This window comes from Eptesicus fuscus, chromosome 1 (assembly GCF_027574615.1).
Source record: "Eptesicus fuscus isolate TK198812 chromosome 1, DD_ASM_mEF_20220401, whole genome shotgun sequence".
Classification (NCBI taxonomy): Eukaryota; Metazoa; Chordata; class Mammalia; order Chiroptera; family Vespertilionidae; genus Eptesicus; species Eptesicus fuscus.
This window is the reverse complement of record NC_072473.1, coordinates 12842806-12856218: the sequence shown is the minus strand read 5'-3', so window position 1 is coordinate 12856218 and position 13413 is coordinate 12842806. Positions and strand designations below refer to the sequence as shown.

The window sequence follows — 13413 nt, the reverse complement described above, 5'->3', positions numbered from 1 at the left end:
TGAAATACAGGCTTTCCTTTCATTGAATTAATTTGCCATGGTCTGATAAAATACCATGGATTATTCAAATTAGTATGGCTTAAACAGTAAGAGTAGCTTGCAAATGCACTGATTAAAAGGCTTATTATCTCAAAGTATATCACATACTTCACCTTAAAAATAAATTTGTTGCCCGGCTGGCATGGCTCAGTAGTTGAGTGTTGACCTATGAACCAGGAGGTCACAGTTCGATTCCCGGTCAGGGCACATGCCCAGGTTGCGGTTGCGGGTTCGATCCCCAGTAGGGGGCATGCAGGAGGCAGCCAATCAATGATTCTCTCTTATCATTGATGTTTCTATCTCTCCCTTTCCCTTCCTCTCTGAAATCAATAAAAACATATTAAAAAACAACTCCAGTTTTAAAAAAAAGAAATTTGTTATTCCACTCTATGCTAGTGTTTAAAATTACTTCAAAGTTGAAATAGCTGTGACATCACAAAAACATTTTTCTTATCACATGTTCATTTAAAGGTTCAATTAGCCCTAACCGGTTTGGCTCAGTGGATACAGTGTCAGCCTGCGGACTGAAGGGTCCCAGGTTCGATTCCGGTCAAGGGCATGTACCTTGGTTGCAGGCACATCCCCAGTAGGGGGTGTGCAGGAGGCAGCTGATCAATGTTTCTCTCTCATCAATGTTTCTATCTCTCTCCCTTCCTCTCTATAAAAAAATCAATAAAATATATTTTTTAAAAAAGGTTCAATTATACTAAAGCATAGGTATACTACTGTTTCATAAGTCATTAAAAGAAAAATAGTTTACATTGAATTGCACACTTTAAACAGGTGAACATTATGGTATTTAATTTTATCTCCATAAAGCTGCTAATAAAAAAGGTGGTTTAGATAACCAGTCACTTAGTCATGTTGCTCAAATACAATAAATTAAACAAAAAATGTAAAAACAACTAAGATCAGCCCTAACTGGTTTGGCTCAGTGGATAGAGCATCGGCCTGCGGACTGAAGGGTCCCAGGTTCGATTCTGGTCAAGGGCATGTACCTTGGTTGCGGGCACATCCCCAATAGGGGGTGTGCAAGAGGCAGCTGATCAATGTTGCTAACTCTCTATGCCTCTCCCTTCCTCTCTGTAAAAAATCAATAAAAATATATTAAAAATCAAAACAAAACAACAACTAAGATCAGCCCTGGCCAGTGTGGTACAATGGGATCAGAGGCAAGGAGGAGGAGGAGAACGAGGCTAACCAATCAGGAATTGGGTTAAATTTTCAGCCTATTTTATCGGGCCCTTAATAACCTAGAAAGAGAATGTGTGCATGCATGTGTGCATGTGTGTGTACACACAGGAGTATGGGAGAGGGGTAGGCTCCACGGACAAGCAGAGGACAAAAGGTCAGGAAGAACTAAATGTCATAGTTGAAGCACTTTCCTTTCACGAATTCCTAAAAATATAGACTAACTTAAAGAAGACTTCTGTCAGACACTAATAAAAGGAAACATGATAGTAATCCTCTTTCTTCATCCATAAACAGGCCATTTCCAAAACAGTAGTGAGAGCACAAGAATCTTATTTTAAAGATTTCTTTCCATGCCTGCAAGGTCTTTCACATACAGATCACTTGAGTAAAAACTGAAGGCTGCTTTTAGAATCAAGCCCTGGCTAGTGTTCCCAGTGGTTAGAGTGTCAGCCCATGCACCGAAGGGTCTTGGGTTCAATTCCTGGTCAAGGGCACATACCTGGGTTGCAGGTTCAATCCCAGCCCAGTAGGTGGACGTGCGAGGAGGCAACCAATCAATGTGGCTCTCTCATCGATGTTTTTCCCTCCTTCCCTTCCACTCTCTCTAAAAAAACAATGGGGAAAAATATCCTCAGGTGTGGATTAATAAATAAAATAAATTAATTAAAAAAAAAAGAGTTTGAAAACAAATAAGATCAGCCCTGGCCAGTGTGGTGCATTTGGCTGGAGAGTCATCCCATACACCAAAAGGTGGTAGGTTTGATTCCCAGTCAGGGCACATACCTAGGTTGTAAGTTCAATCTCTGGTTGGGGTACATGCAGGAGGCAACCGATCAATGTTTCTCTCTCTCCCCCATCCTCTCTCTAAAAATAAAAAACAACAACACAACGGCTAAGATCGTACTGTATGTAAAAGAAACAATTTTGATAGAAAAGAATACAAGTATTTTTTTAAAGACAACACACAGATGATGATAAAATATAGACTGCTGGTACACATTTATTCTTTTATTGCTAAACATCAAATGCCAGCAACTATGGTATCTTCAAGTTCAGTCCTATGAATGAATTACAACACAGTCAAAAGATTTAGAGAAAAAATCTCTGTGCACCATTAGTATATGGACATTCAATAAATACCATAGGACAAACTGATGACTGAGAGCTACATATCCATGAAGTACAAGTTTACAATTTACTACTAGAACAGACAATGACCTACAAGAGTGATTATCAAAAGGTCAAGTTTAACTGCATGTCTTTTCAAACTGAGATGCTGAAAGAAATATATACATTCTTTACAGATCGTGGGTGATTTTTTAAGATCCTCAAAAATGTAAACAATGCAGAGTAGGAACACTGAAAATAAAATTTCATTGAACAAAATGACAACACAAAAAGAACACTTTTCTTCAAAGCCTCAAAATAAACCAATTTTCCTAATTGCTCTACAGAAATCAAAATGGATTATTTTCATAGAGATGATAATCTTCCAGGGACACACAGACCTTCCGAGTTATTTCTTATGTTAACATATATTTACAGTAAATATTCAATAGTTTTTATAGCTTACTTAAATAGATACATGCTTCCCTAATCCATAAATAACACTAATTATCATCCATTCAACCATATTTATTAAGTATTTATGATGTCTCATGCACTGTGTCAGGGATGCAAAGAGGAGTATGACATGGTCCTTGCTCTAGAAGTGCCCACAATCAAGCTGAAGAGACAACACGTAACATTTCTTCCCTTTCTTATAGGATGAGGCCATTTGTATACAAATGGGACTGATCTGCTCAGTACCCTAACAGAGTGGTTCCCAAATCCTGACCCTACGGAGCAGCAGACCAAGGTGTTTAAAAGCTACAAGAAAATAATGTGGTTGTGATTTTTTTTTTCACCCAGAAGACAAAATGAATGGGAAGGATTTTTTTCTATTAAATTTTTTCCTCAGTTTTTTTAAAAACTGACCTGCACATATACAACATTTTCATTAGTAAATCGCTTAGCTCACGTGTTCGAATTAATTATGCAAGTATTTCATGGTATTCCCCAAGTTCTACCTGAACAGGTCTGAACATTACTCTGCTAATACATTTTGATCCTGAACGATTGCGTACAAACAGAACAAATACATTTTTCCTAGGAGAGACTAATAATTTGTATGGTTTTAGTAGTGCTAATAACTGATAACCTGGAGTCATTACTTAAATACTAAAATCATACTCAATATATAATTCATTTAAGAAGGCAGGCAAATGTGTAATACAGTCTAAAGAGTTTGTTAAAAATGATTAAAAACTTTTAGTACCTGAACAGTAACTCATTAATCTGAAAAAGGTGAACCCCATGGAATACCTCACTTATTGAAGAAGTTAGATACATGACTGTTAGTGTTCCTGAGTGTATGAGAAAAGGACATATTTGTCACCCAAGTACAGCATGCTCATACACTTCTGAACTAGGCGGGGCTTTTTCGGCACAAGAGTAGGTTCCCAGGCTCTGGCAAATCCACGTTGGTACTCATGTGAAGCCGTTCTCACTGTGCTACCAAGTGTTCTGTGGACCCAGTGAGGTAGCTCGGGGGAAAGATGGAAGGCCAGGACTAGATGTTTTATTGCCCAACACAGAGAAACGTGGGAGCTGCTGGTGAGGACAGAGCATAGCTCAGAGCTTAAGGCAGTTGCTTCTTGAAGACAGGAACCTGGGAGCTAGGACTCAAATAGCCCCAGCAGCATAAGAAAAAAGGTCTACCCTGGAAGGGTTCCAAGCTTTGAAGCTCTGCAGAGAGTAGTCATCAGGACCGCAGAGGTCCTGTGTTGTGGCTTGTGACCTGTCGAAAGACCCAGCTTAGTTCTGAGGTTCAACCCTAACTGCTCCAGCTCACGTGCTGCAAGTGGGAGGCCCTTCCTGCAGCTGATTCTAAATGTCAAGGCCAAGTGCTTCTGTGAGGGAATGGGGACACATTAGCAAAGAGGTAACTTGTGGGGCAAAACCTGTTTCAAGGTATTATAGGCCCTACTTCTTAATTTGTTCAATTATTTGGCATCATTTGACAAAGATTTTCCCTTTTGTGTCAGCAGAATCTCTTATAAAATTTTATTAACTGCAATCAGACCTCAGTTATCAGAGTATAAAACAATACGCCGTTAAATTTTAAAATACTTCTCTAACAAGAACAAAGGACAAGAGGTATAGGCCGAGAAAATGCTCACCCTTCCACTTGGCCCAAGTCTGGTCTCCTTCAGATACGGATTAATGATGGTTTTTCAAGAAGTTTTCCCCAACTAATTTGACCCAATTCTGTTCTCCTTTGAAACTACTGAGACAATATGAAGTCACACAAAATGGTTTAACTAAGAATCTGCACTTGTTGAGAAATTGTTGCACAAGCATGTGCAGATTGTAAGTTCAGTCTTTGAAACTAGAATGTAGTCAAGGGCTAGACCTTGCGTTACTTCTGTTTAGCCCCATCCTAGCGTTTAGATACTCTGGATATAGGAGGAGCTTAAAAGTTGTTGGCAAAAATGTAATTTTAAGGGAACACTTTATATTTCACACCAAGTACTGGTTTTCAGTATTGCATATTGTAACTCACAGATTCTGTCAGATGAGTGCCAACATTACCGAGCTGTAACCATCCAGAGTCCCAGAGTCACATTGGCAGCCAAAAGTACACTGCCACCAAGCAAGATGAAAAATCCTATCAGATCTTTCACATCATTGTCTCCAATCACTGAGGTAAGCGTAGCATCCAGGAAAGAGTTTAAAATCCACTGTCCATCCAAAGCAAAGCAGGGCACTGCATTAACAATAGCCAGAGCTCCTGAGAGAGAAATCAGGTACCTGGTGAAAATCAGTTAAGGAGCCGATTGTGAGGTCTGAGTGGAAATCACATTTCGAGGATTCAGAAGAAGAAACTTTACTAAGACTGGATTTGAGATTATAGGTGACTTCCCTCCTTTCTCTGAATCTGTGCCTACCAGTACAGGCCATTCCTTCTTGGATCTCTACTATTTAAAACAAATAACATATTATTTCTAAGTTCAAAAACTTTGACTAGAAAACTAAAGGCCAACCATTTGTAAACTAAGATACTCTATAATGAATCCCAGGAAAGACTAAGTCTTTTTAATTCTTTAATGATAAAAGGAAAGGAATTTGGAAGGAATAAGAAATAAAAGAAAATTATTTTTTGATCCTTATAAGTATTACCTTCCATTAGGAAACAAAGGTTTTGGCCCCTTGAACTCTATTTTACCATAATATATAAGGTTATAGCATAAATATAACTATAATGTAAATATAACTCTATTTTACTATCATCTGTACATTTATAGTGCAAATCCCTGAGACAAAGCTACAATCTATAAGATACAATCTTGACTGTACACATTCTTTAGTAACTGCTCATTTGTTTTCCATTTCATTTTTTCCCAAATCACTGAGGAAAGGAGTTAAAAAAAATTTGAAAGTGGCAAAAGGAAACCCTCCAAACTGTTCAGTTTATTCAAATTATCTACACAATGATAATTTTTTTAAAAAAGTTCACCTTGTATATGCAAACATAATATGCTAAAGAATACAAGAGATTTTGTCCTCCGAATCCTATTTTAGTAGTGGAAATGAGTCTGCTGTCCCTTATGCATTCCTTCATTTGCTCAGAACTAACAGGCCCGGAAGAGACAGAATTCATCACCTCACTAGTAACTGCAGTTTTCATCCTTTATAACTCAACTCTCAATTTGTATTCTGTGTTCCTTTCCTTTCGTGTCCCTGCCTTTCCCTTTCAATCCCTCTCCTCCCTCTGACTTCTTCCCTCCTAAGTTGATGTTTTTCAACTTAAAGCCTCTTTTTTAGTTGTTAGTAATTAACTGTTATCTGTAAGGTTCATGAATGTTCTATTTAAGGTAAGAACGATCAAGTTCCACATAACACATTTTTAAAACATTTTCACACCAGAAAGGATACTTGACAAATGTCTCCACAACTACAGGCAGATCTATGCTTAGAAAGTTAAAACGTGGGATAAAACTGGTGATGCTCACTAAAAGAAAAAAAGGAATAATGCATATTAATTCATATAGATAAACAACATTATAAATTTTACCATATAATAAAAATTGGGCTAGCCTATTAAATTGGTTGAGAAAACCTTTTCCAAACATATGGGACAGGCTTTGTATCACATATGAAAACAATCAATTATTCTAAGAACATCTAATAAAAATACTGGAATACAGAAATCATGCCCCAATATATACTTATATTTTGAGGTGAGAATAAGATAAAGTTAACTATATACCAAATATGAATACCAAACACAAGAGACTGATTTAATAAATACAGAATTTACATAAAGAGTCCTTACCCTTTCAAAGAGGTATAACCTTAAAGTTACATTCACTACAACTATTATGCCGCTTAACCTTTTGGGTCTCGGTTTTTTTCTTCATTGCTGAAAGAAGGATTAAGACTAGAGAATTTTTAAGGTCTCGTCCACTATGTGAATTCCACAATCCTGTTTTTGTTCAAAATATTTAAAAACTTTCTTGTAATTAAGTGGAACCTATAATATACACTTCTGCATTACCCTAAAAGGGGACCTTTTTTCATTTGTCGAGGATGTATTTAATATTTGTAATCTAGAGTCACTTAGTATAAAACTCAAAAATAAAAATGATTCAGGTTGTACCTCAGGATATGACTATGAAGCAATGAGAGCCTTTGAAAGAGTAACATAAAACCCACATGCCCATCAACTGATTAATGAACAAAGAAAATGTGCTATGCCCATACAATGGAATATTATTTGGCCATAAAAATGATGTACTGCAACAGGCTACAACATAGATGAACTTTGATAACATTATGCTAAGTGAAAGAAGCTGGTCACAAAATATTCCATTTCTGTGAAACTCGAAGAACAGGCAAATTTATAGACAAAGAAATTAGTCATTGCCAAAGGCTGGGGGATATTGGGAAAAAAATGAGGAGTGATTGTTTAATGGGAATGGGGTTCCTTTTTGAGGTGAAAATATTCTGGAACTAGATTTTTGGTGATGGTTGCACAATTCTGAACATATTAAAAACTACTAAATTGTATACTTTAAAAGCATGAATTGGCCTGGCCGGCGTGGCTCAGTGGTTGAGCCTCTACCTATGGACCAGGAGGTCATGGTTCAATTCCTGTTCAGGGCACATGCCCAAGCTGCGAGCTCAACCCCCGCAGTGCAGGAGGCAGCCGATCAATGATTCTCTCTCACCACTGTTGTTTCTATCTCTCTCTCCCTTCCTCTCTAAAATCAATTTAAAAAAATATTTTAAAAGCATGAATTTTATGGTATGTAAATTATATTTCAGTAAGTTATTTTAAAAAGGAATACTAAAAAGCTTAGACAACAAAATGAGACTATAGGATCTTCAGCCACATGGAGAAGCTCTATACTGTTCAAATAATTATGCTGCCCCGTTTTGAAATTATGTTCACATAAAATTCACGTGTCATGCACAAATTACTTTATTGTCATATTTCTATGATTCCTGGCATTCTCTGGGGTATGCTGCTCTTGCCACTACTTTTGGGAGCTTGGATAAAATTTAATAAACTTTCACAGAATATCTAAGAGACCAGCTCTATATGACTTGGGCATAAGTGGAAGAGAAGGAAAAATGTATTACTCTCCAAAGGCAGACATGGGATTCAGTTCCATCTTGCTTTTATAAATTCAGACTATTTTCCTACTGCCTAAATTTTATTTAATACTTAAGAATAAGTTAGCAACACCTGAAACTAGTATAAAGTTGTATGCCAACTGTAACTGATAATTCTTTAAAATTAAAAATAAGAACAAGTTAACAAGACTTTGAAAAGTGAGCAAATTTATAACAAAAACTAATGCAATATGGCATCTGAATGATTTTCTGAGGGTCTACCACCATAATACTCACCTGTGTAGTGCAGGTGCAGAGGATGTCCTACGTACAACATATCGATTTGAGGTGGGTGTTTCACTTTTATTAAGCGGGTGTGAGTTTCCAAAGAAGGGATTATGCAGAAACTTGAACTTGAGCCTTTTTTACAGTCTTTATTGGTTCTACAAACTTGGGTGGCTTCAACTGCTTTCCGGGCTGGTAGACATGTATGCTATGGATAAAATATTAGTCAATACGAAAAATGATTTATTAAAAGAAAAATCACCAAGTTACAAATCCTTCGATATCTTTAATGTCACCTAGCATATTAGGAAAGAATTTCATGTAAAAAATGCCACTTCTGTGCACCTACTATAAATCAGATTCAAGTATTTTACTTTGTCCAAATAAGAGATTACCACTATACATTTTTAAAGATTCTCAGATGAAATGTGACACATGAAGTGCAGAGATTTTAATAAAATGACACAAAGTAAAAGGGAGAGAAGTTTTCATAGATTCCATTTTAGCTCTATCTGCTTATTATATAATAATTATATCGGACAAGCAAGACAGCTTCAGAGACAACTTACCAGGCGCTTATTAAAATTATTTCTGTAGGAAAAGCACACATCAGTGAGGCTTTGGTTGTTACAGCATTCGATTGAACCATCTAGCCGTTTGTATGCTGAAGAGAAATAGTTTATTAGAATCTATTATATAGAATTACATTTCTAATAAAAATTTTGCTCTCAAGACAACAACAGTAAGATGCACATGAATTCAGAACCAACTGGATAATTCAGAGCCCAGCTTGATGGCTACTCACTGCAGAGTTTGATTTTATATTACAAAAAGATATTCAATTTGGAGTCAAGCAGCAGCACTTACCCTAGGTTAGCTGTCTTCATATCAACTGACCCACTCGTAAAGCTGGATCTCCAGTCTCAGTGGGCTTTTTAATAACTCCAGCTGGTCAAGCACAAACATTTAACGAGCCACTGTTAGCTGGCCTAATGCCTCTGATCCAGTATCACTACCGAGCTCCTGCATGGTTGTGTTAGCAAACAAAATGGGCGAGAGGATGCCCAAGAGACTCTCACCCCTGAGGAAATCACTACTGTATCACATACCTATCTCACCTCCAGGCTTACCTTGGGGCTTTCCTTCCGGAACCAGGGCAGCCCAATTTGGCCCCACAGATGTGTACACATCTGCCTGCACACCAATAATCCAGTTACCATTTTTTGAACGAGAACAGAAACTGTTTATTCCCACTATTCATTTATTGTTTTAAAGTTCTTTAGTAGACTGCTTCACTGGTATCTGGGGCAGAATAAGGAAGCTAAATCACTGACGCAGGTGGTATAAAAAGTGATTTCCATGTATTTATTTTGGAAGGTTCTCGGCATTCAACACATCAAACTTGTAAAGCATAAATTGATATATGGGAAGGACGAATTAAATTTAGAATCTTATATTCATACAGCCACATAATCAAACGGGCTGAGGAAGACATTCAAAAACAAAGTTACTATAGTACTGCAAAAAAAAGTATGCTTTCCAGTACAAAAAAAAAAAAAAAGGTTTTCTATTACAAGAGTGTCTTCAGGAACACTGGCATGAAAATGTTCGTTGATATGCAATGTGATTTTATAAGGACACTGTATTTCAGCCAAAGGTTTTTGTTTGTTTTTAAATAGTTTTTTAAAAAACTAGATTATTTAAGAACTAGTGGCCCAGTGCATGAAATTCGTGCACGGGGCAGGGGTGTGTGTGTCCCTCAGTCTGGCCTGCATCCTCTCCAATCTGGGACCCCTGTGGGGATCAGGCCTAAACCTGCAGTTGGACAAACCCCTCGCAATGTGGAACTACTGGCTCCTAACCACTCACCTGCCTGCCTGCTTGATCTCCCCTAACCACTCTGCCTGCTGGCCTGCTTACACCCAACTGCACCCCCCCACCAGCCTGATCACCCCCAATTGCCCTCCCCTCCTGGCCTGATCACCCATAACCGCTTCTGCCTCAGCCCTGCTACCATGGCTTTGTCCGGAAGGACATCTGGAAGGTCTCATGGTCTAATTAGCATGTTACCCTTTTATTAATATAGATGACATCTTGTACTGGCTACACTGGATCTTCTCTAGCCACTGCTGCTCTCTCTCGTTGGCCAACACAAAGTAAAGAACAAAACAGGTGAAGCAAACTAACCAATGCATCTACTGCTCCTCTGCAATGGTTGGCGACATGGGCAGTTTTGTTTTCTTAATCATAACTGAAGAGATATTTAAATCTGGGGTGACAAATCATATTTAAAATATGAAAGCAAACTGTGAATATGTAACACCACTGACAAACCCGTGCCTACAATCACTCATCAGCACAAGGATAAAGTATAAGGCAAAAAGTTATTAGACTAAAAAAAAAAAATCAATACAAGCTGTAAAACCCTCGGTGTTCATTTTGGTCAGTTGCCAACTCCCACCAATATTTACCTCCTAATCATTTTTCTATCACCATCTGTTCCCACTTGAGTGTAGACTCCAATTCCTTCTCACCTTACCCATCTGAACAAAGTCCTAATGAGTTTTATTTACGTATCATGTAGCTCGCACGTGCAAACCTGTCCTACATACCGAATGTTTCAAATTAACCTGCCAAGGTAGAACTACAAGAATATGACTCTTCTAACGTAACATTTCCAAACACTCTGCACTGCTCCCAAATAAAGTCTAAGTTTCATAGCCTAAAACTGAGACTTTCATTTTTTCTCATCTTTTCTCATACTATTCTCTTGCTGAACCAAATTCCGAGCAGATCCTTGAGCACCTTCCAGTCTTATGGTGCCATGGTTCATTTCTAGCTTGGCCTCCTGAAATTAAACTCACTGTTGAGGACCGACTCAGGACTGCTGCTATGAATTTTGCCCTTAACTTCTCAGTTGAGACTGACCACCATTGCTCCCACAACTCCCAATGTTTCTGGTCATTACTTACATTTAACCTTGTACTATAATAATATAGGCATACTCTGTTTTTTTCACTAGAAGCTCCTTGAGAAAAGGTTTCTCAGTATCATATATAAGGTAGATAAGTCAATATGCATCAAACACTTAAATGATGTTCTATACCCGTAGTAGGCAAACTGCGGCTCGCGAGCAACATGCGGCTCTTTGGCCCCTTGAGTGTGGCTCTTCCACAAAATACCACGGCCTGGGCGAGTCTATTTTGAAGAAGTGGCGTTAGAAGAAGTTTAAGTTTAAAAAATTTTGCTCTCAAAAGAAATTTCAATCACTGTACTGTTGATATTTGGCTCTGGTGACCAATGAGTTTGCCCACCACTGTTCTATACCACTTGTCTTTGCTAGTAATTATTTTTTAAAATTTACATCTGATGCTTGATCACTAACTTTCCTTGGAGGATTGTACACACTATAGAATGAAAGTCAAGAATTTGGTATTAGTACAGAATGTATTGATACAGCATGTGTGATAACCCAAATGTTTAAAGGCGGCAAGCAAATCCAATATAATAAAAGCCCAGCGACCAAAAGGCGGAACAACCAGAATGACAGGTCGACCAGTCGCTATGATGAGCACTGATCACCAGAGGCCAGATACTCAATGCAGGAGCTGCCCCCTGGTGGTCAGTGTGCTACCACAGTGGGAGCGCCGCTGGACTGACCAGGATGAGTGGCTGCTCCTGTTGCTAACCCCGGGCCGACAGGCAGGAACCCAGTCTGTGATGGTTGTGTCCTTGCCCCAGGCTCCTCCTCCTCATCCCCTACCGCCTCTGGGCTTGTAGAGCTGACCCCGGTGGCTGGGAGGTGGGTTGCGGCCACCGCAGGACTGAGGCCTACTCCACCACCTCTCAGTGCTATTGTCCCTGGGCCCAGCCCTGACCAGGTCCCCTGGAGAGGCGAGAGCTCCGGCTCCACAGAAGATGCCGGACCAGGGAGCAGCTGCTCAGAGGGCAGGTCCACAGCTGCTTGGCTGACCTGGATGAGTGGCGCTCCCACAGCGGGCTGATCCCTGCAGGCCACGCCCCCCACCAGTGCACGAATCCCAGGCATCGGGCCTCTAGTAAATTAAGTGGATAGTGTGTGGAAAAAATAGCAAGTGATGGGGACTGTAATAAATTAGAAAAAATATATACTATTCTAAGGGGTTAGCAGCCAGGCCACTCACCTTGGGGCCCAGATTTGATAGTTCCTCCGTTTTATTCCAAGAGGAATCAGAAATCTGGACCTTCATGTGAACCCTCTTGAATTTTAACCCTTTGCACTCGCTTGCTTTTTTCTCCATTCCTTTATTCTACTCGGGATTTAATTTTTTAAATACCCCAGATTTTACAAAGCGCGGCAGTAGAATAAAAAACTGGAGTTTCTTTTCATACAAACTTATTTATTTGGATTTTTTATATTTCAAATTATTGATAAATTCAAGACAATTCGACATACGAGCTGCTACCGATGCTAACCGTGTCGAGTCACACTCGACATCCGAGTGCAAAAGGTTAAATATTAGCAGCCACGTGAAATTTTTAAAAATACATTGCAAGCCAAACCAAATACATCTGCCAAGGCTGGATTTGGCCTCTAGTCTATCACTAATTTTCAACCTCTGGGTAATGGCTGCTTCTTATGGTGATTTTTCCAACCAAAACATGAATCCATGGCTGTGGCTACTCTGACAAGATTAAGTATCTCCTGACATGCAGGGTTTTCCATTTAAAAAGTTAAATATTTTGTTACCAGGTGTAAAAGTAAACTTGATATTTGCGTTTATCAAGTTTTAAAAAGTTGTGGGTCTAAAATATCTTATTTTAGAATCTTTTCTACTGGGTCATATTAAAGAACAAGTTGCTGAACCAATTTCTGAAACTCAATTCTTAACCTATAAAGTAGAGACGCCATGGAAAACTTTCACTTTAAGGTACTTCTATTAATCATGAGAAGCCAATCCAATTCTGCTTTGGAAAGAATATTCAAGACTGCAACGGGAGGTCCTAGAGGCATTTATGGGTTCAATTTAATTTGAGTTAAAGATTAGAATTATTCCATATATCTCCCCAGTCTGGGACACAATTAGGAAAATTTAAGACCAGATTAGTTTCATAATTTCACTATAGGGAGAACCTGCATATTCTGAATGTACCCTAAGATGGGGCTTAAGATATGAATGTACCCTAAGATGGGGCTTAGATATCTCCTAGTCTTCAAAGGATAGTCTAGACCAGAGGCGATTTTGGAATAAGGTT

The 13413-nt window shown here is 38.7% G+C and overlaps 1 protein-coding gene across 1 annotated transcript in view; it reads right to left on the bottom strand.

Annotated features, from left to right (window-relative positions):
• Positions 1-2215: 2215 nt before the first annotated feature.
• MBTPS2 (membrane bound transcription factor peptidase, site 2) overlaps positions 2216-13413 on the bottom strand; it is a 52105-nt gene continuing 40907 nt past the window's right edge. Inside the window, exons 8-11 of the mRNA XM_008154574.3 lie at positions 8748-8842; positions 8191-8386; positions 6211-6286; positions 2216-5085 (exon numbers count right to left, since the gene is read on the bottom strand). Coding sequence (XP_008152796.1) covers positions 4863-5085; positions 6211-6286; positions 8191-8386; positions 8748-8842 — 590 coding nt within the window. The 3' untranslated portion in view covers positions 2216-4862. The remainder of the gene's footprint in view (positions 5086-6210; positions 6287-8190; positions 8387-8747; positions 8843-13413) is intronic.